Source organism: Mesocricetus auratus, unplaced genomic scaffold, assembly GCF_017639785.1.
Source record: "Mesocricetus auratus isolate SY011 unplaced genomic scaffold, BCM_Maur_2.0 Super-Scaffold_100006, whole genome shotgun sequence".
Taxonomy (NCBI): Eukaryota; Metazoa; Chordata; class Mammalia; order Rodentia; family Cricetidae; genus Mesocricetus; species Mesocricetus auratus.
In genome coordinates, this window is record NW_024429190.1 from 41387977 (window position 1) to 41411898 (window position 23922).

The 23922-nt window shown below is 36.3% G+C and overlaps 1 protein-coding gene across 8 annotated transcripts in view; it reads right to left on the reverse strand.

The window, feature by feature from the left end:
• Window positions 1–6077: 6077 nt before the first annotated feature.
• The window catches only part of Arap2 (ArfGAP with RhoGAP domain, ankyrin repeat and PH domain 2), a 163565-nt gene continuing 145720 nt past the window's right edge, over window positions 6078–23922 (reverse strand). For all 8 annotated transcript variants that reach the window (XM_005074391.4, XM_040747092.1, XM_040747090.1 and 5 more), the window contains 5 exons: window positions 19420–19502; window positions 18440–18475; window positions 17072–17135; window positions 11910–12044; window positions 6078–8282 (listed from right to left, as the gene is read on the reverse strand). In XM_005074391.4, the coding sequence (XP_005074448.1) occupies window positions 7899–8282; window positions 11910–12044; window positions 17072–17135; window positions 18440–18475; window positions 19420–19502 (702 nt within the window). In that variant the 3' untranslated portion in view covers window positions 6078–7898. The remainder of the gene's footprint in view (window positions 8283–11909; window positions 12045–17071; window positions 17136–18439; window positions 18476–19419; window positions 19503–23922) is intronic.

Consider the following 23922-nt stretch of genomic DNA (forward strand, 5'->3'; position numbering starts at 1 on the left):
TCAATCAAATGGACCCAAGAAACAAGCAGGGGTAGCAATCCTAATATCTAACAAACTGGACTTTAAAATAAAATCAATCAAAAGAGATGAAGGAGGTCATTACATACTCATCACAGGTGAAACCCACCAAGATGAAGTGTCTATCCTGAACATCTATGCCCCAAATACAAAGGCATCCACATTCATTAAAGAAACATTATTAGAACTTAAATCTCATCTAAAGCCCCACACAATTATAGTGGGAGATTTCAACACACCACTCTCACCACTAGACAGGAATACCAGACAGAAACTCAACAAAGAAGTAAAAGGGCTAATAGAAGTAATGACCCAACTGGGATTAACAGATATCTATAGAACATTTCATCCACATAAAAAAGAATATACCTTCTTCTCACCACCACATGGAACCTTCTCAAAAATCAAACACATACTTGGCAACATATCAAACCTCGGCAGCTACAAAAAAATTGGAATAACTCCATGCATCTTATCAGACCACCATGCCTTAAAATTAGAATTCAACAACAACACAAATTATAGAAAACCTACAAACTCATGGAAATTGAATAATGCTCACCTGCACCATCCCTGGGTCAAAGAGGAAATAAAAAAAGAAATTAAAGACTTCTTCGAATTCAATGGGAATAAAGACACAACATACCCAAACCTATGGGACACTTTGAAAGCAGTGCTACGGGGGAAGTTCATAGCGCTAAGTGCTCACATGAAGAAAAAGGAGAACAGTTATACCAGAGAATTAACATCACAGCTGAAAACTCTAGAACACAAAGAAGCACACTCCCCCAGGAGGAGTAGATGCCAGGAAATAATCAAATTGAGGGCAGAAATCAATAAAGTAGAAACCAGGAAAACAATACAAAGAATCAAAGCAACGAAGAGTTGGTTCTTTGAGAAAATCAACAAGATAGACAAACCTTTGTCCAAACTTACCAAACAGATGAGAGTGAACACGCAAATTAACAAAAGTAGAAATGAAAAGGGGGACATAACAACAGACTCTGAGGAAATCCAGAGAATCATTAGGTCATACTTTGAAAACCTGTATTCCACAAAATTTGAAAATTTAAAGGAAATGGATGACTTCCTGGACAGCTATCAATGGCCAAAACTAAATCAAGAACAGATAAGCAATTTAAATAGACCTATAACCCCTATGGAAATAGAAGCTGTCATCAAAAGTTTCCCAACCAAAAAAAGTCCAGGTCCAGATGACATCAGTGCAGAATTCTACCAGAAATTCAAAGAACAGCTTATACCAATTCTTCTCAAAGTGTTCCACACAATAGAAGCAGAAGGGTCTTTGCCAAACTCTTTCTATGAGGCTTCAATAACCTTGATCCCCAAGCCACACAAAGATACAACTAAGAAAGAGAACTTCAGACCAATATCCCTCATGAACATTGATGCAAAAATACTCAATAAAATACTGGCAAATCGGATCCAAGAACACATCAAAACAACCTAGATGTCCCTCACCTGAAGAGTGGATAGAGAAAATGTGGTGCATCTACACAATGGAGTACTATTCAGCAGAAAAAAATAATGGAATCATGAGATTCGCAGGCAAATGGATGACACTAGAAGAAATCATCCTGAGTGAGGTAACCCAGTCACAAAAAGAGAAACATGGCATGTACTCTCTCATATATGGATTTTAGACATAGATCTGGGGAGTGCCAGCCTACAATCCTATGGCCAGAGAGTCTGGGAAACAGAAACTTTATTTAGTGGCTGATCGAAGAAGAGGCTGACTCCCTTGGTTAAGTACTGAGCTGAACTCAAGAAAGCCAATAACAGAGAGGGAGGACTGATGATCAAAGGGATTAAGACTGGGCTGGTTTAACCCCCAGAAGCAGCTGACCAGACAAAGGTTAACTCTTGAATCCCAGGCATCAGCCTGGGAATCCAGCATGGGACTGATCAAGACCCCCTGAATCTGGGTGTCAGTGAAGAGGCCTAGGGAATCTATTGAGCCTTGGGCAGCAGATCAGTACCCATCCCAAGTATACACAGGGACTTTGGACTGCCATAGAACAATGTGAGGTGCACTCTCACCCTGAACTCTTGGGGAAGGGTCTAGGCCCTGCCCTATATGAAATGACAGACCATGCACACCCCCATGGAGGGCCTCACCCTCCCTGGGGAAATGAGGGGATAACGGGGGGGTTGGGGGGAGGAAAAAAAAAGAATCTGAACGTCAGTGACCACTAATTCAGAGGACAGTTTTTTGTAGATTTTTTGAGAATATTTGCATTTTACTAACAAATGCAGTATCATATGTGAAATTTCCTTTAATATGTATATGCTTCTTAGAAAACCAAATGGATTGAAGATATTCTCTTAAAAAATATAAAATATCTCACTACATGTAAAACTGCTAGTTGCTCATATCTATGCTGATACAAAAGAAATATGTACTTTTTTCCTGAGTTTAAAAAAATTAACAAGTCTGAATGCCTGCAGGATCCTTTAACATATTTTAAATGATTGGTTACAGGAGTTGCTTTGCAGGCATAATTTGAAATATGTATTAATAGAAATTGACTCTGTTTAGTTAAATTGTTTGTAAGTCACATCTTTTAACACATGCAATAACTACTTGTTTTGATTGTCATTTGAATAGGCAACTGCACTATCAATTATTTAAGCATTCCCAGTGTCTGAATTCTATTAGTTGAAACATTTTAAAATATTTTTAATTTTACTGAAACCTTCGGTAGACATAACTACAGCCTTCATTACTGATCCTTAGTCTTTCCACTCAAGCTCTAGCCTTCATAAGATGTAATGAATTATCTGTGATAATTTCTTATTTACCTATCAGGTGTATATACTTTGCTTATGAATATACACAACTTTCATGGTTATGTATAAACTATACCAATACATTTTGCAAAAACATACTTATATGAATATAACGATCTTTATTAATGAAATCTATCATGTTCAGCATGTAACTTCTAATGAGTCCTTAAATATTATATAGAAGTCTAATTTATTGTTTTTCCTACATACTTGGATAGTGAGTGATTAAACTATTTCCTTCAGATTCTTCTATCTTGTAATACCACACTTTCAGAGAAAGAGAACAGGTTTTAATTTAGCATAATATTACTTAGGACCAGAGTCCAAATTCATTTACTAGAGAAGAAATATTTCTTTAAAGGTTGCTCACTGTTTTTATATGGTAATAGGCTAGCTGGAAAAAAAACTTTTAGAAACAGGATTGATTCAAATTTATTCAAGAATACTGGTTCTATACATTAAGTCCTGTAGTATTATTTAGATGAATATACAATTCTTTTCATTGGGATAGTCATTTGTTGAAGATATGTGGTGGTATAAAATGTGCTGTGACATGTTTGTAAAATTGGTTATGCTTTTCAGCACCTCCACCTATCAGGGTGATAGTTTCCCCAATAATTGTGAACTTGGGTTTTCATTGTGAAACTTAAAATTAATTTTATTGGATATATAAGAACTTATTAATTTACATCTCCCTCAAGGAAAGACCTATCTCATAGAAAAAAGTAGTTTATCTGAAACAAAGCTTCTGTTCATGAATAATGTTGTATTATGGAAGTTTGGGGACATCAGCTTTGTTGGAAATTAGTGTCCCTGTAGCATGCATATGTGAACTTCAAGTTCTTACTTTAAACACCCATTTTAAACTAAAATCATATCTAAAGTGAAGAACATATTTCTCAATTCACTATTTTAAACTTGAAGTGGTTAGTGGTATATTGGGGATTTTACTTACCACCTTATTGTTGTTCTGACTTTCATCCTTTTAATGTTTACTACATATATATTATACATAACATATAATATGTATGTATAACATATATTTACATTATATACAAATATCTCATTTTCAAGCAGATGCTCTGTATATAATATATGCATCCTTGCCTATGACACTTTTCCTACAAATTTTCCACTCATATTTCCCTGCTGCTTGAAACTTCAAAGGCTTTTTAAAAATTTTATTCTTTGATTCATTTTACATACCAACCACAGTTCCCATTCCATGTACCCCAAACCCACACCTATGCACTTCTCAGAAAGAGTAAGGCCTCCTATGGGGAGTCAATGAAGCCTGGCACATTCACTTAAGGCAGGACTAATGCCCACCCACTCCTGCATCAAGACTGAGCCAGGCTTCAAAAGGCCAGCTCATAGCAATAGTTCAGAGGGTGCCAAAACTGGCCTTCCCTTGTAATCAAATTGGTGACTACCATAGCTGTCACCATAGAACCTTCATCCAGAAATTTCAGAAGTTTTAAAGGCATCCCTGTGCTAGACTGAAAGGTTACAGATAAGTCTCATCAGCTAATGACTCAGTCTTTCTCTCTTATTGACATGGGAAGCAATAAGAGGAGGTTGTAGAGAGAAGCCTTTTCCTTGCCAGCTGCTTTGGTTTTTCCCCAGTCGCCTGGGCTCTGCCACTTTGCAGTCCCCAAATAACACACAAGACACTGTATTAATTATGAAGCTGTTGGCCTTGCTTGCTTCTTACTAGCTAGCTCTGACTTAAGTATTTACTCCACCATTGTTAATCTAAGTATTTCTCTTACTGGAGAAAGGGGTCCGGACATCTTACTTCTCTGGAGGGCTACATTATGACTCCCTGTGTTTCTACTACCCAGAGTCCTCCTAGACTCCTAGTCCCACCTATCTTGCTTCCCTATTGGCCAACAGTGCTTTATTGACATATACACAGGGCTTTCCCATCAGGAGGTGGCATGGAAAGGACAAGAAACAGGGAGTTTGAGATATATTGGAGTTGTCAGTGGGGTATGTTTGGGATAGAGATACAGTGGTTCTATTGGGCATGAATCCACACTACTTTTTCTTTTGCATACCCTATTGTCCTCCAAGGGAACTTCTCGGAACAGAACAGAGCTTACTGTCATGATCCCCTATATTAACAATTCTTCAAAGGACCAACCTCAAAGTAATCACTTTTTGAGGTCTTGATGGTTAAGGCTAAATGTTAGATGTTAGGACAATTCAATCAATACAATGTGGAAATTGGTTTCATTAGTTTGCTATTTAGTATAAAAGGAAAACCACTGGAAGCCCTTTGAAAGCCAGAAATATCTATTTAGATAAAAGAACTATAGAAACACATTAATATTGATTGATACTCATTCTATGGATATTATTTATATATTTACCTCATATACTTGATTCATAATGCATGTCTATACATGGATGAATTTTACATGTATACAATAGCAATCACAAGACAACTATGTACAAGGTAGGTAGTTATTACTATGATTTAAATAGTTTTTTAATCAAAATTTTTAAAGTCTTAACTTAGAGAAGGTATGAATTATTAAAATTTGACATTCTACATATACCATCTTGGTAGAGAAGGTGAAGAAAATGTAACTGTGAATACCTTAAAGTTTACTAAACCAAAATAACTGTATGCTTTAAAAAGACACACTTTAGTAATCTGTAGGACTCATTAGTGTGTGGTTTCCAATTAGAGATAAATATAGATGCACGTGATAGCAAAATGTTCATATTTTAAACTTAAATCTCACTTCTGTTGAGTGATGTGTCTTGGAGGAAATTACGATAGCTACTAGAGTGTGAGTCATCATCTTTGTACATGCTAATCAGATGTCCAAGAGCAACCCCCATTTTCTAAAGTATCCCCTTCTGCTATATGCGCTCTTCCAGTACTTTAGAATTAAAATTTGTCTTATGAGCCATGCTAATCATGCTTTGCCTCCACTGATCCTGCAGTTCTTGCGGTCATTTTGATGAACCACCATGTAATGTCATTATAGATCATGGCTGATAACTGAGTTTACAGGAGCAGAAATGAAAGTTGAGTGCTGTCAGTCCTTCTAGGAAATATCTGCATGTATTCAGTCTTTAAAATAAAACATTGTGGCTTTATGTGTTTTATAAGTGACAGAAGACAATTAGATTTAAATATTTAAACAGAAAAAAAGAGAATACAAAGAACGTGATTCATTTTGCCAGAATAACTTGATATTTCTGAGAGTAATGAAAAATGAGGAGTCATATTCTAGTGGACTTGTAAAACTATTTTAATTTTTACTCAAAATATGTGAGATGTAACCATTAGCCCTTATGTTACATTTTAAAAATGGAGAAAATCATACATAAAAAGAAAGAAAACAGAAGTGATCAGATTTCAAGCCCAACTTTCCAGGAGAAATTCCGGTAGGATAGGTCTAAGTGCATGACATTTTGCCAAAATGCCAATGACATTTATTTCCATATGTCTCTTTACTTCATAAAAATATATCATTACTTATCAGAAATAAGCCTATTAAAATTAATTTTCCTTCCAGAACAACATGATATCTTACTTTAAAGGGAGGCTCATCAGTAGTGTTACCAACTCATAAAACTGCCATGCAGCTTTACTTATTTTTCCACTACATTTTATTTAGATTTAAAGAATAAATATCACTTATACTTGGTAAACTCTGCTATCTTCAACAAATATAAGATGTTAGCATTTCTGAGTGAAGACAGCTCTAGTACTTTATAGCATGTTGCTTGCCTGAGTGACTGAAACAAGGGCTTTATATCTCAAGTCAAAAAGACCCCAAATACAGAAGAGGACATAGAAGCACCGGGAATAAAGATCAGCAAGCCATATAACCTGCAGTTGTAAGACACATCAACTCATCTTGGAAAAAAATTATTAAAAAGTACTGTCTTTGATGCTAGTGTAGTCTGATTCAGGAAAATTGTCAAATCTCTACCTGATTATTATGTCTCAACAAAAATACAGGAATATGTCATTTCCACAGGTAGAAAGGAAATACCAAATGGAATGTCAAGTGCCTACCTACAAATGTGTCATGTAAGTAGCCATTGGCTCCTTCTAATGGCCACATATTGCACATTTCCAGTTGATACCGAGAATGCAGAAGCAAGCATTATGTTACATTAAGACATGAAGCAACAGCAGCAATAAGAAACAGAATAAAGGAAAAATAGCAAAAGATCCCATGGTGATGAATTTTGTTCGTACCAAAAAGACAGTCTGTATACAGCAACTGTGCAAATGACATCTGTGCTGGGCCCATGCACACACTATTCAGTGCAATGCCAGTTCCTCTGAGCAGATGCTGACAAACAGCTCTGGTGTGCTGAACAGGTCCTGGGGCTGGTCTACTGACACCATAAATGACAGTGGCTAGTGCCAACACTGACATGAGTTGGCTAGTTGGCTAGATATTATTTTTGAAAACAGTCAAGACACTGGGATTTCTTTTTTCATAACTAGAAGTATCTCCTTAACATGTTTCATTCTTGCTGAATTAGAGTGAAGGTTCGGTCACCTCTGTGGGCAGGAGAATATTTTTTAACTTCTTGTCTTTCTTCCCAATATTTTTTGAACAGCCACTATAATATCTTTCCCTTTTGAACTCACTTCCCTATCTTTTCCCTAAGAAGGATGCTATGTAAATCTAAAAACACATGGCAACTCAATATACAAGCCTTCTCAAAGTGCAAAATATGATACAGTTTCATGTACACACAGCATTTTATACAATACAGTACAGATTTCTGCTTATAAATTACCCCCACTTACATATCTACTTTCAAAGATCTGTCCACTTACAGTAACCCAAAGACTTATTACAGTTAATACAATTGAACTTTACAAGTTTCCAGACCAAAATAAAGTTGATCTTATACTTAACCACATATATACATATTTTTAAATGATCTTTAAATGCTTAGGCATAGATAAACAAATTTCTTAAATACAGACAAATTTGTCTGGACAGAGGAATTCAAGAATTACAGTTTGATTTCTTATTTGCACATGTTGTACACAATGTTAAAAAAATAACTCATGTGATGTTTTATTTTATTTCTTTCTGTGATGTCTGTTCATCTTGTAACTCTTTTGGGAGGGTTCTTGACCTCTGGAGAACCACACTAAGTTCCTCGATGACTTTTGATGGAAGCTTATGATCAGGGTCTAAAGTAGTCTTGCTATTCCTGTCCTCAGTTTTCTTCAGTGTCTTAGGGCCTTTAAAGCCCTTTGGTAGGCTGTGTGGGATCTCCGCCTCTGTGTCCTCCAAGCAGTTGAAACTGCGGTGTTTCCTGGCACGATTTCGAAGTTTATCATCTTTGTGCTCCAAGCAGTGGGCTATGATGGAGGCTCTGTCTTTCAAGCTGGGATCCATGAAGTCTCTATCATGCTTTTCACCCAACCGCAGGCGTTCAAGTTCTGCTCTTGCACTCTAAAAGCAGTTGGAAATCAAATATGTCACAGTAAAATAATATTTAAGATAACTGATATTTAGAAAATACACTAAGCAAACAATTGATGCTTCCCATCCTATAGTTTATTGTTTTTTGATGATGCATGCTCTAATTTTACTTTGCCCCAGGCAGCCTGCATGTCTGGATTTTTTTTTTTAACACTCTCTCAAAATTTTTACTATATAAAACTATTTTTAAATTTAAATATATTTTCTTCATATTCTTCTCCTTCCCCATGTTCATGCAGATCCTCTCCTCCTCCCTGCCCACCTAATTTATTTTTTTATAAAAATCAAACAAAAAAACAACATAACAACCAAACACCCAAAACCTAGAGAATAAAATACAGCACCCAAGAATAAAACAAACAAATATAACACTATAATCAAATAAACACACACACACACACACACACACACACACACACACACACACATGAAAAATGTGAAGTCTATTACTTGTTGGTCAACTACTCCTGGACATGAGATCTGCCCCAGAGTGGTTGAGATATACAGTGTCATTCCATTGGAGAAAAGTGATTTTTCCCTCTCACAGCAGGTAGAAATGACAGTTCCATTGCTGACCTTTGATGTCTGGATTTGTGTCCATGTCTCAGAGCTATAGCCACTAATTTCAGTGTCACAATATAAGTCAGCATAGTAAAGGAACTGATAAGCAGTGTTGCACAAAAATTTGTTCAACTTGGTTTCCTGTTTACTTTTCTCCCATCATGTTTAACCAGTGGAAGTTTTCCCCATATAACACTTGCTCTGATTTCCCAGTCAACTTTTAAAGTTACTGGAGGAATATAATGTTTGTGTATGTTAATGCCCACTTTTCTATCAGTATGTAAGAGTACAGATTTACACTAAGTATACAGAAAGGATTGGCAGTTTCAAGAAGCAACAAATAAACAGTGGATTCTGAACCCAGAATTCATGCTATCTATTGGCTGGGCAATATATATCTGAAGGAAACTGCCTCAGGTTCTCAGAGTATTATAATTCAGTAAGTGTAGGATACAGCTCTATCATCTATCTATCTATCTATCTATCTATCTATCTATCTATCTATATCTATCATCTATCTCTTTATCATCTCTCTTTTTCTGTCTATATCATCTATTATCTATCTACCCATCCATCCACTATCTATCTCCCAGTGATCATTCTTACTACTTTTCAAGCAAAAACACCAAACCAACCAACTAAACAAACAAACAAAAAAACCTTTGGCTTTCTTAATGCATAATTTAAGGGTCATGTATTCAAGCAATATGACAGACAGCATTAATGATTTATAATTGTGTTTGAATGCAGGACAAGTAACATGTTAAAAGTCAAATAATGGGAAAGTAAGGACAGGAGATCATATGTACTTTACATAACTCATAGGATATGTGCTATATGCCCTGCATGCTGCAACAAAGAAAGACATGAGGAAAGGGGTGTGTTGTGCTGGTATCAAACGATAAAGTCATTATTTCAAAAGAGAGATGAAGGCAGCCAAATTCCAGGAGGGAATTTGGCACAGGCAGGGCCAGTCTGTGTTGCCTTGGTTTAATAGAAACAGAGCTCTTCCCCGAGGTTCAGATAGCAGTTTCCACTGTTACAGCCAGAGCAATGGATGGGGAACAGCTTCTCAGAGCAAATCCTTCACATGCTTTAGTCTGGTGCTCAAAGATTATCCCATGAATTCAGACATGGGGGTCACTGACATCATCTAATGATGGCAAAATATAATGTGACCAATATGTACAAATACCAGTGTGGGAAAATCCTTAATGACTTCCCTTGATGAATTTCTGCATAAGTGAATAATATCTACATTATAAAACGAATAGTCACATTGAGATTTAAGTCCTGAAATAATGTTTGAGCTCACTGCTCGTTTTTTAAGGTGCACATATTTTCATTTTAAAATTTTACCCTTTATTTCTTCCTCTACTGGTCACAGGACAGTGTCAGGAGATGCTGAGGTCACTGAAAGGCCAATACCTACTATATAAAGGCTTCATTGGGTCAAGTTGTGATTCTCTAGCTCAAGTGTCTATGAGAGGCAACTTTTGGAATTAAGATTCTTATTTGGGCCGGGCGTTGGTGGCGCATGCCTTTAATCCCAGCACTCGGGAGGCAGAGGCAGGCAGATCTCTGTGTGTTCGAGGCCAGGCTGGACCGACAGCCTCCAAAACAGAGAAACCCTGTTTCGTAAAACCAAAAAAAAAAAAAAAAAAGATTCTTATTTGGTTAAGAAGCCCACAGCCCTGCACAGTGGGGTACGCTCCCTCAAAAGCTATAGGTACACAATGGACAGAGGTGCAGTCCTAGTTTCTTTCTTTCTTTTTAAATTTAAATTAGAAACAAGCTTGTTTTGCATGTCAATCCCAGTTCCCTCTCCCTCCTTTCCTCCCCTATCCCTCACCAACACCCTATCCCATCCCCTTTTTTGCTCCCCAGGGAGGGTTAGGCCTTCCATGGTAGATCTTCAAAGTCTGGAGCAGGGCCTTGACCCTCCCTCATGTGTCCAAGCTGAGAGAGTATCCCTCTATGTGGAATGGGCTGCCAAAGTCCATTCGTGTAATAGGGATAAATACTGATCCACTACCAGAAGCCCCATAGATTGCCCAGATCTCCAAAATGACATCCACAAATTGCAACAGACCTGCAAACTCATGGAAATTTAACAATGCACAATTGCACCATTCCTGTGTCAGGGAAGGAACAAAAGGAATTAAAGGAATTAAAGCACCCCTAGTTTCTTAGAGACAAACTTTCCTCTTATTACATGAGTTACAAAAGACCATGTAGACCAACACTCAAGTACAGGGTGACACAAGCAAAACATGTACAAGATATGCTACCAGTGTTTACAAAGAATGATTCAAACACTTAGCCCAAATTGAAGTCCAAAGAATATAAAATCTATATCACCTTTTATATAGGTTATTTTCTTGTTTCTTAATTGTTGTCTTTGAAAAATTCAGTTAGGGTACTATGCCAAGGGTAACTCCCAAAATGAGTTTTGAGTGTATGCAGCCATGTTCTTTCCCAAGAAACCCAACTTCATGTCCCAATTGACAGTAATTTGTGTTCTCCCATGCCATAAGATGGCAAAGGGAAAAAAAGGAACTTTTTGGAAAAATGTCGCATTGATATTCAGAGGTTATCTTGTGGCTCCTTTAAAACATGCCAGGTCTTCAAGGCTGGATTGTGATTGTGACACTAGACTTGGGTATCTGTGACATGATCTGGGCATTTTTTGTTCCAAATTCACTCAAAGGCAATTGTGAGTAACCTTGCAAAATTGATTTGAGACTGGCTGACTGGCTTTGAAACCATGGTTTCTACTTAAATATATAAAATTGTTTGGCTACTTGAGAGCCTGGGGTGTCATGTATATGTAATGCATGGTCAATGGTATTAAAACAAGTGGCAGAGGATTACTGACACAGTTCTCTTCATGTACTATGGACATTATTGAGCTGTGCAAAGTGATTACTGCTATACTTCTGAAGCCAATGAGGTAATTAATTTACTCAGTCATGTTAAGTTGTAGGAAAAATAAATGGTGGAGGTTACAATAAGAACAATAAAATCATAACCAACCTCAATGTTCTTCCGGGCCTGGGTTGCATTTCTCTCATGTTGGATGGGAATCAGAGGTAAGCCTCCAATCTTGGGATTTTTGGTTATTGAACGTTTTCGTTCTTTTCCAGCTGGTGGCCATATATCATTCTCATGCTGTGGAAACACAGTTAAGTGCCATTGGTGTGTGATTTCATTATGTGCTACACCACATTAGTCACTTGGTTCCCCAACACATCCTCACCAAATAATCTACTTTCTGTGAGAATGCCATTTGTAATTACTTCGAGATTGACTCTGGCAGGCACATGGCTCCAGGATGTGAAACTCTTAAATGAACTGAGCTTTGAGGTCTCAGTTCAATTTCTACATTTCAAACACATGCCTTCGGTACTACTTATCAAACCAAACAGTAGAAAATATGGGAGGAAAATGGTAAGTCTCTTTGTAAAACAGAAATAATGTACTTGTCTGTATTTTCTAGCCTCTGTAATCAAAGTAAGTAAACATTTATTTCCTCCTTATATCAAATGTGATTTTTAACATGAAAATAATTTGATCTTATATATCCAAAATTGACTCAAGGCATGGATATCTGAAAAAAATTAGCTTATTTTGTGACCTTTTGAAAAATAGTATTTCTTCATCTAATTGAATTTCAAAGAAATGTTACCTTTTACACAAATATTTACAGTGAAAATGACTCTATAACAGAAAGAGTGGTACATTTGTCCTCAAATTATTGGCCGAATTCTAGTTCACTAAACCATCACAGTCATGCCCAGAAGAAACTTAATTTTGCAATGGGGGATAAGTGCCCACAGGTAAAATTGTAATCTCTGAGTGCTTAATCTTTGAAATACACATATAAAACGTTATTTAAAGAAAATATCTATTTCCTAGGGTAGGTTAACATTTTACAAGTAGGGGAAAGCAAATTGATTTTCAGACAGCAATCTATTAAAGAAACAAACAGTAAATACCAAACCGAGTGTAGAGATACTAGATGAAATAAAAATGGTAACTGTATGTGACTAAAACCCCACTCTTTATATTGTTCAAATTTTAAGATACAGCAGCAAATTTTTATGAGTACTTAGGATTTTAGCAAGCAATTCATTTCCAGAAATATTGACACTGTATCTATTATATTGTACTCCTAATTTATAATGAGGGCATATTTTGTCTTTACAAGTATACATACGTTCATTTAATCCTCAAGAATTCTACAAAAAGTTCAATTATTTTCAGACTTGATAAACATCTCTTAGAAGCATTTATCTCAATCCATACAAGCTATAATGATAGATTACATAATATTCAGTCACTGAAAAACTATATTATTTTTTATGTCATGACCTTTGATGCTTTATAAGTGGGATATTCTCAACAAGTAAAACTGACAGAAAACAGACTGAGCAGAAACTCAGTAATTTTATAAATTATGCTTGCCAATTCTTGAGATAAATGGATATGCTATGTATATGGGGCGGGGGAGGGTTCCAGGTTTAAGTGGATATTTTCATCTGACATTTAGTAAGTGATTTCAGAAGTCACATAATGGAGATTATCTAGCTGGGGATTGCGCTATGGTCATCTGTTTCTCACTTTCTTGCCTAGTCCTTTCTATCTTTTCTGCTTACTTCATTCACCCACTCTAGATATTCTTTTGACTTTTGACCCTTGAAGCTCATCACTATCATCAGCATTCTAAGTTCTTCTTTGTCTTGTCCTTCATATTTTCGCTTACATTTCATAGGAATTACTAAATTTACCTCCTAATAATTTCCCTCAAGACCTGTGCTTTTTTCCTTTTATTACATCTGTCTCTTCATAGGCCTGGACTTTATCATAACAGTATATACTAATTGATGATTTAAAGATATGGAGGACTTTTCTGTAGCTCCATTTAATTTTAAAGTTTACCTTATTTAAACTTATAGTGTTTAGCAAACACTGCCAAAGGACAATTAGTTTCCTCATTATTTGAATATTATTTCTTACTTCTCCCTAAAACTTCTAACAGCCTTTCTTGTCTCACAAGCACTAAACCCATTGATTTAATTCAAATAATTATCACTAATCAGTTAAATACATAATTTTACATTGTAAGATAAACTAATTTCCCTACATCCATAGCCATGTAACTGAGTTCCTTTTCTTTGCTGTCAGCAGTTGTTTTAATTGCAAGTAACCATTCTCCATTATACCTTACAATGCCCAGTAAGCCAGGACAAAATTTCCCTGTAGCTAATCATCTGAAGGAAAAAAAATCTACCACTCCATCTGATATATAAAGACTTTGAGTATTGATGAACAACAGTGCTTCCTTGTGTCTGTCCATGACCTATGTGACTCTTCTAGTTACTGGGTTATTTCTGTTGGCAAATGTGAAAAAATATATATTATCCCATTTTCAGTAAATTCAATTGAAATCACAAAACCTACATTGGCCTCATACCCCTAACTTTTCATACTAGTTACAAACTCATTATCTCTACCTGTGTTTTTCTTGTCATTACACCTTCTATTATTTTCAAGTCTGCTTTACCACCAAAATATTGAACACCATAGTGTGTGCTAACAGTTCCCTGTTTCTCCCTGTGTGCTTCTTTTTTAAAATCCCATGCACTTTTACAGCTTTCAGTGCAATCCAAATGCCATCTTCTCTCACATATACATTTCAACTTCATTTGCCTAAATTTATAAAGATGGGTTTGCAACTCAGCATGTTCATTTGTGCATCTCACAGATATCATGAACTCCATTTGATCTAACAGAACTCGGTTTCCTTCTATAGCTCTGGTAACATATTTACAATAATCAATTGTCTAAGTCCTTAAAATTTATTTAAATAAAGGATAAAAAAGAGAGAAAACTCACAAGAAACATACACATTGAAAACCAGGTCATCAATGAAAGGCACACCTTTTCTTGTGTTTACACCCTCAAGTTTTGTATGAAGTGATAAAATTTCGCTTACTTAGAAATATGAACCTATTATCATAACATTATCCCAAATGCTGCAAATTTTCCATAATTTTTGAAATTGAAAACCACGAAGTATTCAAACTTCAAAGTACAACAAAATTACCATTTACTAATTTTGTACTTAAGGAATAAGCTATTCTGACTCACAAGGAGGCTCTGCAGTGAATGTAACAGAAGGTAGACAGACCTCACTATGGGATGTACAGCAAGAAGGTGCCAATTTCATGGAGATGGCCTTCCATACACAGTGTGTATCTTTAGTATGAAACATGACATATCAGAAAACAGAAGATTTGCTTTAAGAAAGAAGCTCAAATGAAAAAGAAAACAGTAAAGCCTACTTCAACAGAAGAAATAAAAGTCTTCTTAGAAACAAACACAAAATTAGACTCTTCTTTAATTTCTATTACTTTCAAACTTAATAGCCCATGAATTAAAGAAAAACACTTCATTTTATCTCAAAAATATTCATCAATCTTCATGTTTGGCACATTGTCTCCACCCAAGTGTGGGGAGATATCTTCTACATGGATGTTCTTCCTGTTTCTACTAGAAGAGAAGACTCTATAGTGCTGTCTCAACATGTTTTTTTTCCAATTAAAAAATACTACAATTACATCTTTCCTAAAGCTCTCACGAAGGATCTCACCCCTTCCTCGTTTCATATCTTCCCTTAGAGTTTTAAGATATTTGTGAAATGAACAGTCTCCGGTGCCACCTCAAGTCTTGGAGCTGTTGGTCCCTTCCACAGAACACCACCATCCAATATCCGGAACATACACATGAACTTCAGCTCACCTATGGGCTTTTCAGAAATCCATTCCCTGAGACCCACTCTCAACCTGTGCCTTATTTACACCACCTCTTTGCCAATACATGGTATTTGCTTCATTTTACCCCACTTTTCATTTAAGATCTGATCCAATTGCCTGCTTATTTTAGTCATTGTTTTCATACTTTGGAAACTCTAAGTACATATTTTGGAAAACACAATAGGCTCCATGAGACAAATAAGGAAGCATTGTTCTTACTAAGTTTACACTATAGCAGAAAAGGCACAAACAAAACAACTAATTACACATATGCTCTTAATTAGTGCTACAATGGAGAAGTACTATTTAGTCCTTGACTGTCAACACAAAGGTCTATTGACTCCATGTCTGAAAACAAAAACATCTCATTTAATTGTGCTATAAACAGATAATGTAACAGCTTTTGAATGTATGCTTCAAATTTTAAACACAATATTTCTCTTTTAGTTTTGGTTTTTAAGTACAGCAGAGATATCTGATTTTTCAAAATGAAGAAATGACTTGTGTTAATAATCCACCTTTTTTTTCCCTCCCTACAAATGCAGCAGATAGGTGATAAAGCAAAACAGGTTAAAAGTGCCATCTATAGTCTTCAAAGGAAAAGTTAGAAAACTAAATCACAGAGAAATGCTTTTCAAAACAAATAAGGACTAGATTCAGGAGTGAGTTAACATATTCATTGTAAGAAATAAGAAAAGATCTAAGAGCAGTAGTGTCACCTTATCCATTAGCCATGCACTCCAATGCTCTGTGAGAAGCAGTGTTTCTAATTCAGCTAGAAAAGGTTAAAAAAGAAACCAATTCAATTAACAGGCTTTTGTCAAAAGAATGTTTCTTCAAGTGGAAGACTAAGTGTGAAGCTAGGTCTATGGCCCTCAGTGAACTCTAGAGGTGTACACTATTTTAAGGAACAGTTTCAAGAAAATCCAGTATCTAGTATGCATCATAAGGGGTACAAAACTTGATTCTTATGCAGTAGTTACCATAGAGCAGGTATCAAAGAAATGTACTTTCCTAGCCTTGCTTCTGCGATGACAGAGGAGACAGGATGAGAGGTGAAGGCAAAGTGTACACTTGGTAGGAAGATATGTATGCCACTGCAGAGCAGTGAGAGCTTAGACAATGCTCCTATTTGGACCAGCACATTCTCCCTAAACTTAAGGAACACTGCACTGAAGGAACAAGAAGCCTGGGGAGTCACATTAGTCTCCTCTCTCAAAGAGCAATGGAAAATATGAATTTCCTTATATTTAAAAATATAAATGAAAGGTTGCCAATTGTATACACTACAAACAAAAATTCAATGAAAATTGCAAGCATATTAGCATTTCCTTTAACCACAGTTTACAGTAGATTAGATGCTCATAATAGATATCATACCTGGGCAATAAAGATACTGGCCATCCACTCCATCTGGGCTTGTAAACTGTCACAACACAGGTGCCTACAAAACAAGGTTTATATAATAAATACTTGCAAACAACAGTAATTCTTCCCACACTGTGGTTAGTAATTTTATAGTCGGAAATATTTCTGAACTCTTCCGAACCTGTGGTTTGATGAAATCAACCTCAGACTGTGTCAGCAGAAGTGGTTACAGTCCTCTGGAACGTAAACCTCCAGTTGGCAGGAGGATAACGATCAGCGACATTTTGGGAAGGTGAAGTCAGTGTCATTGGGTGTTTGCAGGCGCGTGACAGTAAAGCAACATTTCCCCCAGAGACTCTGATTGGGACATATGTGCACATGCACAGGGTGATCTGTTTTAGCAAAGGGCTTAGGCAACGTCTCACCACATACACATCACTACGTGTGTGTTGGCACTCACTCCACTAATGCTTTACTAAAACCCTACAGAAAGCAGCTCTTGCTCGCAAGCTTTGCACAGTACATTAGGGAAGCTAACCACACAAACAAAGAAACAGCACAGTAAAAGAAACCAAGAGACACGCTGTAGAATCCAGGCACAGGGAGTCTGGAGGGGGTGAGAAGTGGTCCCTTTCTAAAGACATAAATTTTGCACCTGATGTTACAGTGAATACTGGACATTTCAATGAAGTTATATTCTTTATATTCTTGGAATAAATAGGGTAAAACAACATTTCTGAAGCTTGTTTTATTTTTCATTAGTTTTGTTAAGACATTGTCTTTTTCCATTACCAAGCAAATGTGAAATTATCCTCTATGGTCACTGGAGAGAAGTCAGTGGTATTTGGGTAGAGAGCTTAGTAGGAAACTAAAGGAGAGTCTTAAGTGTAAGAAACAGTGTACTCCCCATAGGCCAGTCAGATCAAGAAACCCTGGACCCTAGGACTGGGGTGAAGAAGGCATGAGGAAGTGTCCAACCTAATATAACCTGGGAACTAATTACACATTGGTCAGTGAGGAGCAGGTTTTCGAGGACATCAGGGAGACAGGCAGAAGGGAGACAACGTTAAAAAAAAACAATATAAGGAGAAAACATGTTTGAAAACATGCTATAGATTTTTTTTTCTAAGTTTCAAATCAGGTCTTATCTTTAAAAACCTGAACCTTAATTTTGCCCAAAAGCTGGATTCCAATACTATCTACTCTCTATGAAAGAAATAAGTTGAAGTTTCTTGAAAGAGACATTTAAAAGGATGTAAGATTATAATTAACTGAACTTAATGCAAGTTTTTCTTTTTCTTCTCTGTCTATTCCATGATGTCATTCTTTACTCAAAGTTGTCGATATTATGTAAAATCAAAAAGCTGCCAGTCCACTTACCAGTGGTGTTTCTCAGAATATGCAGTCAATCCCCAACTGCAACAAAGAAACAGTATGTTAAACATTCCTGCCATTGTCATACCTCATGATGTGAGACAACTGTAGAAGGCCCATAAACAGAATTCAGCCAATAAAGGCACCACATCCTAGAGCCCCGAAACTTAATCATGAATGCCTTTATTAGATATACTAGTAAACTTTAGTGTTATCCTAAGTAGTCTGTCTTGGATATTGTTTTTATCACAAAACATATGGTGAATATGCTAAGGACAAATATCTATAAAAACAGATGAAATCAGGTGTGTCTATGTGTACATGCGTAATACTTGTATCTGTCTTAAGCTTAAAAAAAAATATGGAGGCAAAAATAAAAAAAAAAAATCAGTAATTGAATCTGAGAACCACGGGTCATTATAGAGTTTTCTGGAATAATATAACAGTATTACTTAGCTAATCAAAGTGACTGTGATAACAAATTATGGTATAAATTAAATGCTGTGTTCACCAAATATTAAAGACATACTATTTAAGAGGGTTCATGTTCTCGGTGCTAAGAGAAAATTCCAAACTCAGAAGCAAAACATTCTAAAAGTGAAGCATCAGAAAGCTGGAGGGCAGTGTGTGATTTCTTTTATTCAGTGTGCTTGGACCATTCATTCCAGATGCTGCTATGTCCTTGTCAAGGAATGGGAAGCCAAGGAATCCTGTTCTGGAAGTTGCTGAAGTCTCCCTAGGATTTCTCAACTCATGCAGGGCAGAGGGCAGTCTGTAAGGAGCTTAACCTTTTCCGCAGTGTGAATACTATGCCTCTCATATACTTACAAAGCCACTGAGTCCACCCAAGGATCCCAGGTACCTATGAAGGATTTCTGGATTTACAGATGTTAAACCAATGCCACTCATCACTAAGCTCTCAGCAGACTAAATTCCTGTTGTGTTTTGTTTTGTTTCTCTCTTACCCCTTTCCTTTCAGCCTTTACCTGGTTGGGGGCTTCATTTTCTTTTTCACACCAAGGTAAAACTTCATCAAGTTAAGAGAAAACATCTTGTCATGTTTGCTGCTCTGAAAGGGAAGCAAGCATAACCTGGCATCAAGAAGATTTTAGCATTTCTCTAGAATATTAATGAATGCATTCAGAAGTCTTTATTTTGTTCACATTTATGATTATACTACAAGTTTTAACAAATAGTCTGATATGATCATAATATGATCAAATAAATATATTTGTTTTTTGTTTTTTTATTTAAATTTAAATTAGAAACAAGGTTGTTTCATAAGTCAGTTCCAGGTCCCTCTCCATTTCCCTCCCCTTCTCCTGTGCCCTCTCCCCAATCCCCCCAATATCCCCTCATTTCCCCAGGGAGGGTGAGGCCCTCCTTGGGGGTTTCTATAGTCTGTCATTTCATCCAGGACAGGGCCTAGACCCTCCCCCAATCAAGACCCCCTGAATGGGGGTGTCGGTGAGGAGACCTAGGTAATCTATTGAGCCTTGGGCAGTAGATCAGTATTTATCCCGAGTATACAAATGGACTTTGGACTCCCATCCAACAACGTAAGATGCACTCTCAAATAAATATATTTAAGTAGAAATGTATAACATCATAATTGGCACAAATACAGGGTCTATATGTCAGGTTTCTCTGGGTTAGATTTTATCACTGAATGAAAAAAGAATTTTATACATTATGGATTTCACAGTTAGGGAAAACAGACTGTGTACATGCAGGGACACATACTAAATAATTCTAAGTAGTTACATTGATGACAATTATCAAGAAAAATTTGTTAAAACATATTCTAAAAGTGATTCATGTTTCTCTGGATCACTGTCTTGTTCTTGACACCCTACCGAATATAAGCGTCTATGACTCAGTATACGTTCAAAGGATGCTAAATATTGCTTGCAGAAGGAAAACGACAGCAAGACCCAGAGGAAGTGGAGGATTGAGGGAAACATCTTCTGGACACAACAGAACTGATGCACGTGTGAACTCACAGAGGCCGTGACAGTGTGCACAAGAACTGCATAGGAAAAAGCCACACAAATCCTAGCCTTCAGAAAGCAAAGTGGACACAGAGTCCAATCACTAGCCAAGAAACCATTTGCAATTGATACCTGCTGAGAAAGGAAATTTCATTTTTTCCAGTGAAATATCATTTTTCTTCTGTTTTCCCATAGTGTTTTTTCATCCCTTCCTCTGCTTTTAAGCGTGTGTTTCTGTCTAATTTAGAACTTTTTTTTAAAACTGTATGTTGCTTTTCCTGCTTTATTTATTGAGAGAGGAATTAACATGAAGTTGGGTTAATAGACTTATGTCTTGATGACAAGTGGCCTCTGACAGTGACTGAGCCCTGGGATTTACATAGGGAACTTACACCTACACAGTAATAGCACTGTTTCTTATTATCATTGAATATATATGCACACACATTTCATTAATTAATTAGCCATTATGGGCCAGTAACAGCAATAGAAGCACATATTATGAGTAAGATGCTTTCACTAATCTAACATAAAACTTCAATCTTGAACAATGTATATACATGTCTTTGCCTATTTCTTTTTGTTAGCATTTAAAATATTAACGTGGAAACTAGGTCTCTTTTAAATAGAATGGTCAATTTGAATTGCTGTTTGCCTTAATTTGCTCTTTTTGTTTTGGTTTTTTTTGTTTTGTTTTGTTTTTACGAGACAGGGTTTCTCTGTATTGTTTCAGAGGTTATCGGTCCAGCCCGGCCTCGAACTCACAGAGATCCGCCTGCGTCTGCCTCCCGAGTGCTGGGATTAAAGGCGTGCGCCACCACTGCCCGGCCTTAATTTGCTCTTTTAAGAGGTCAAACAAACGGATTGTTTTTTCAGTAAAGCTCTTATGTAGCCTCAAACTCCAAACTCACTATGTAGCTGAGTATAAACTAACCCATATGTATCCATTTCACAAGTGCTACGATTACAGAAATGCACCACAACATGGGGATTAGACATTCTTCACTTTTGTTAATTCAGATATTCTGGTACAGTTGACTGAAAATCATTTTCATGGTCTTGGGAATTTTGATGGTTGCTATTTTAAAATATTTAATTATTTTATGAACCTGAAATATTCTAGATTTCAACATAAATAAAAATTTGCAGGAGGCTGTAATTTCTATGGCACTTAATGATTCCTCTATAGGTTCTACTTAAGAAGGACATAGCTGGTCCCTAGGCCTGCATGCTATAAGGTTACCTTTATGGGGAGTTAAAACAAACTACAACTTAGGCTAACTTCCTACCCAACATTTTAGTAGGCTAATCCCTGGTACACAATACGATGCTTACAAGGTAGAGTGGAAGGCAGCAATTCCAACGGCTTGGGAGGAGGGCATTTGCATGTCTTAGACTGCCCATACCCAATGTTGCTGGTCTTTACTTATTCAGGACATTGGTACAGTCATAACTAGAGAGGTAAAGAAATCTCTCGTGTGTTTTGATATTCAAACTTAACATACATAACAAGGAACTGCAAAAGTCCCAATAGAAAGTTATATAAAAGTAAATCTCAGTTGGCATGATACCCTCCCCCTCTTTCTGATATGTCTAATTTCTGGAGAATGCCTCCAAATATTCAACAGTCTAAACTTTTATGAAATATATAATGTGTTACTTGAGTTACTATATTTCAAAGTGAAATCAGTAAGTAAGTCAATTAAATAAGTGAGTGTCAAAATTATTCCTGAGGCTAAAAGGAATCTGTTTATTAGTTCATGCAACTGTTAAAGATATCCCCACTTTCTCATTTGCGTTTTTACCTTTCCTTACCCATTTTTCACACCATTAACAGTGTAACAGCAATATTCTTTGAAACCTCTCACCTTTTATGTAAATCAGCCTGAACATATTTTAATTAACATTTTCTGTGCATGGAAAACCTGCGAAAACAAAATCTATCTTCCCTTGTGTATTACCCTAATTTGTTGTTAATGAACATTCATAAATTATTTCTAATTAACAGTTGCTTTAAATATACTTCTCAGTTTATAATTTCTACTTCCTTCTCAGGAAATAATTTTCTAAATGTATACAGAGCACATATATTAGTGAAACCTGTCCTAGAGTCAAATTTATACTCAAATAAATATAAGGATTTTAACTATTGATTATCTAATATTCAATCATTTGAAAAGTTAGCATTCACAATGACATAATAATCAATATTAACAGACCTATGCTGTGAAAAATATAGGAGCAAAGTAAAATCATAGGGTGAAAACAATAGCAGTTTGAGTTTAAAGGAAAGAATTCCACATCTGCTGTCCTTGATTGCAAGGTAAGGCATGAGCTGCATAGATTTATTTTGGTGGGACAAATGGATTTTAAACATTTAGTAATCATACTATATTCTATAACTCTAGTCCCTATGGTTTAAAATCCTGGATGCTTATGAGATATTGGAAATGACCCTGCATCTATGTCTGTCTACTGTGTGTGCTGTCTGGAACCCACCTATATCAGATAAGGGCATGTGACCACCTAGGACTGGAGACACAGATGTTTGTGAAATGCCAGGTTGGTGGTGGGAATAAAATCTGCGTTCAGAGCCGGGCAGTGATGGCGCACGCCTTTAATCCCAGTACTCAGGAGGCAGAGGCAGGCGGATCTCTGTTGAGTTCGAGGCCAGGCTGGACCGACAGCCTCCAAAACAATACAGAGAAACCCTGTCTTATAAAACAAACAAAAAAAATCTGCATTCAGTGTAAAAGTAGTCAGTGCTCTAACTATTAAGCCATCTCTCCAATCCCTGTATGACCACATTTATTATCTGGATGAAAAGGTCCAACCATGTTCAAATAAATTACTGAGCAACAGTGATATTAATTTATTGTCCTCAGGTAATCTGTTCATAGAGCCTTTGAAATCTGACATCTTGGAAAGGATTTTGTCTTCATTGCTTATTGGATATGCAATTTCTTTATATACCAAGAAGGAATTGTAATAGTCCCTATTCTGGCAAGCTTTTAGAAACATGCCACGAAGCCAACCAAACCACATATTCTTCTGCCGTACAATAGTCACACAAGTGTTATTTTGGAATAGCATGGCCACACTGCTATTCCTTCTTGAAATTAATACCAAAAGATTAGTTGTTTTATGGGCCTTCTATTGGTGTACAGTAAAAGAGTCAGGGCCTTGACTGGACAAAAATATTCAATTTGATTTTGAAAATCCCTAGGGTGATACCCAACTGAAAACATGACTCTTTAACAACATGTTACTAGTATGTAAGATCAATGATCAAGTAAATCAGAAAAAGGTGGATGACTCATTACAGAAGTGTAGGCAATGTAAACCGGGTTACGTTTTAGATCACAAAAATAATCAACTGTAAAATCTAGCTTTGATTTTCCCAAATGCAAATCTAAGGTTTGATAATCTTAGAATTCATTCATATAACTTAAAACTTGAAGTTAACTTATTTCTAAAAAGTTTAGTTTTCCTCATCAG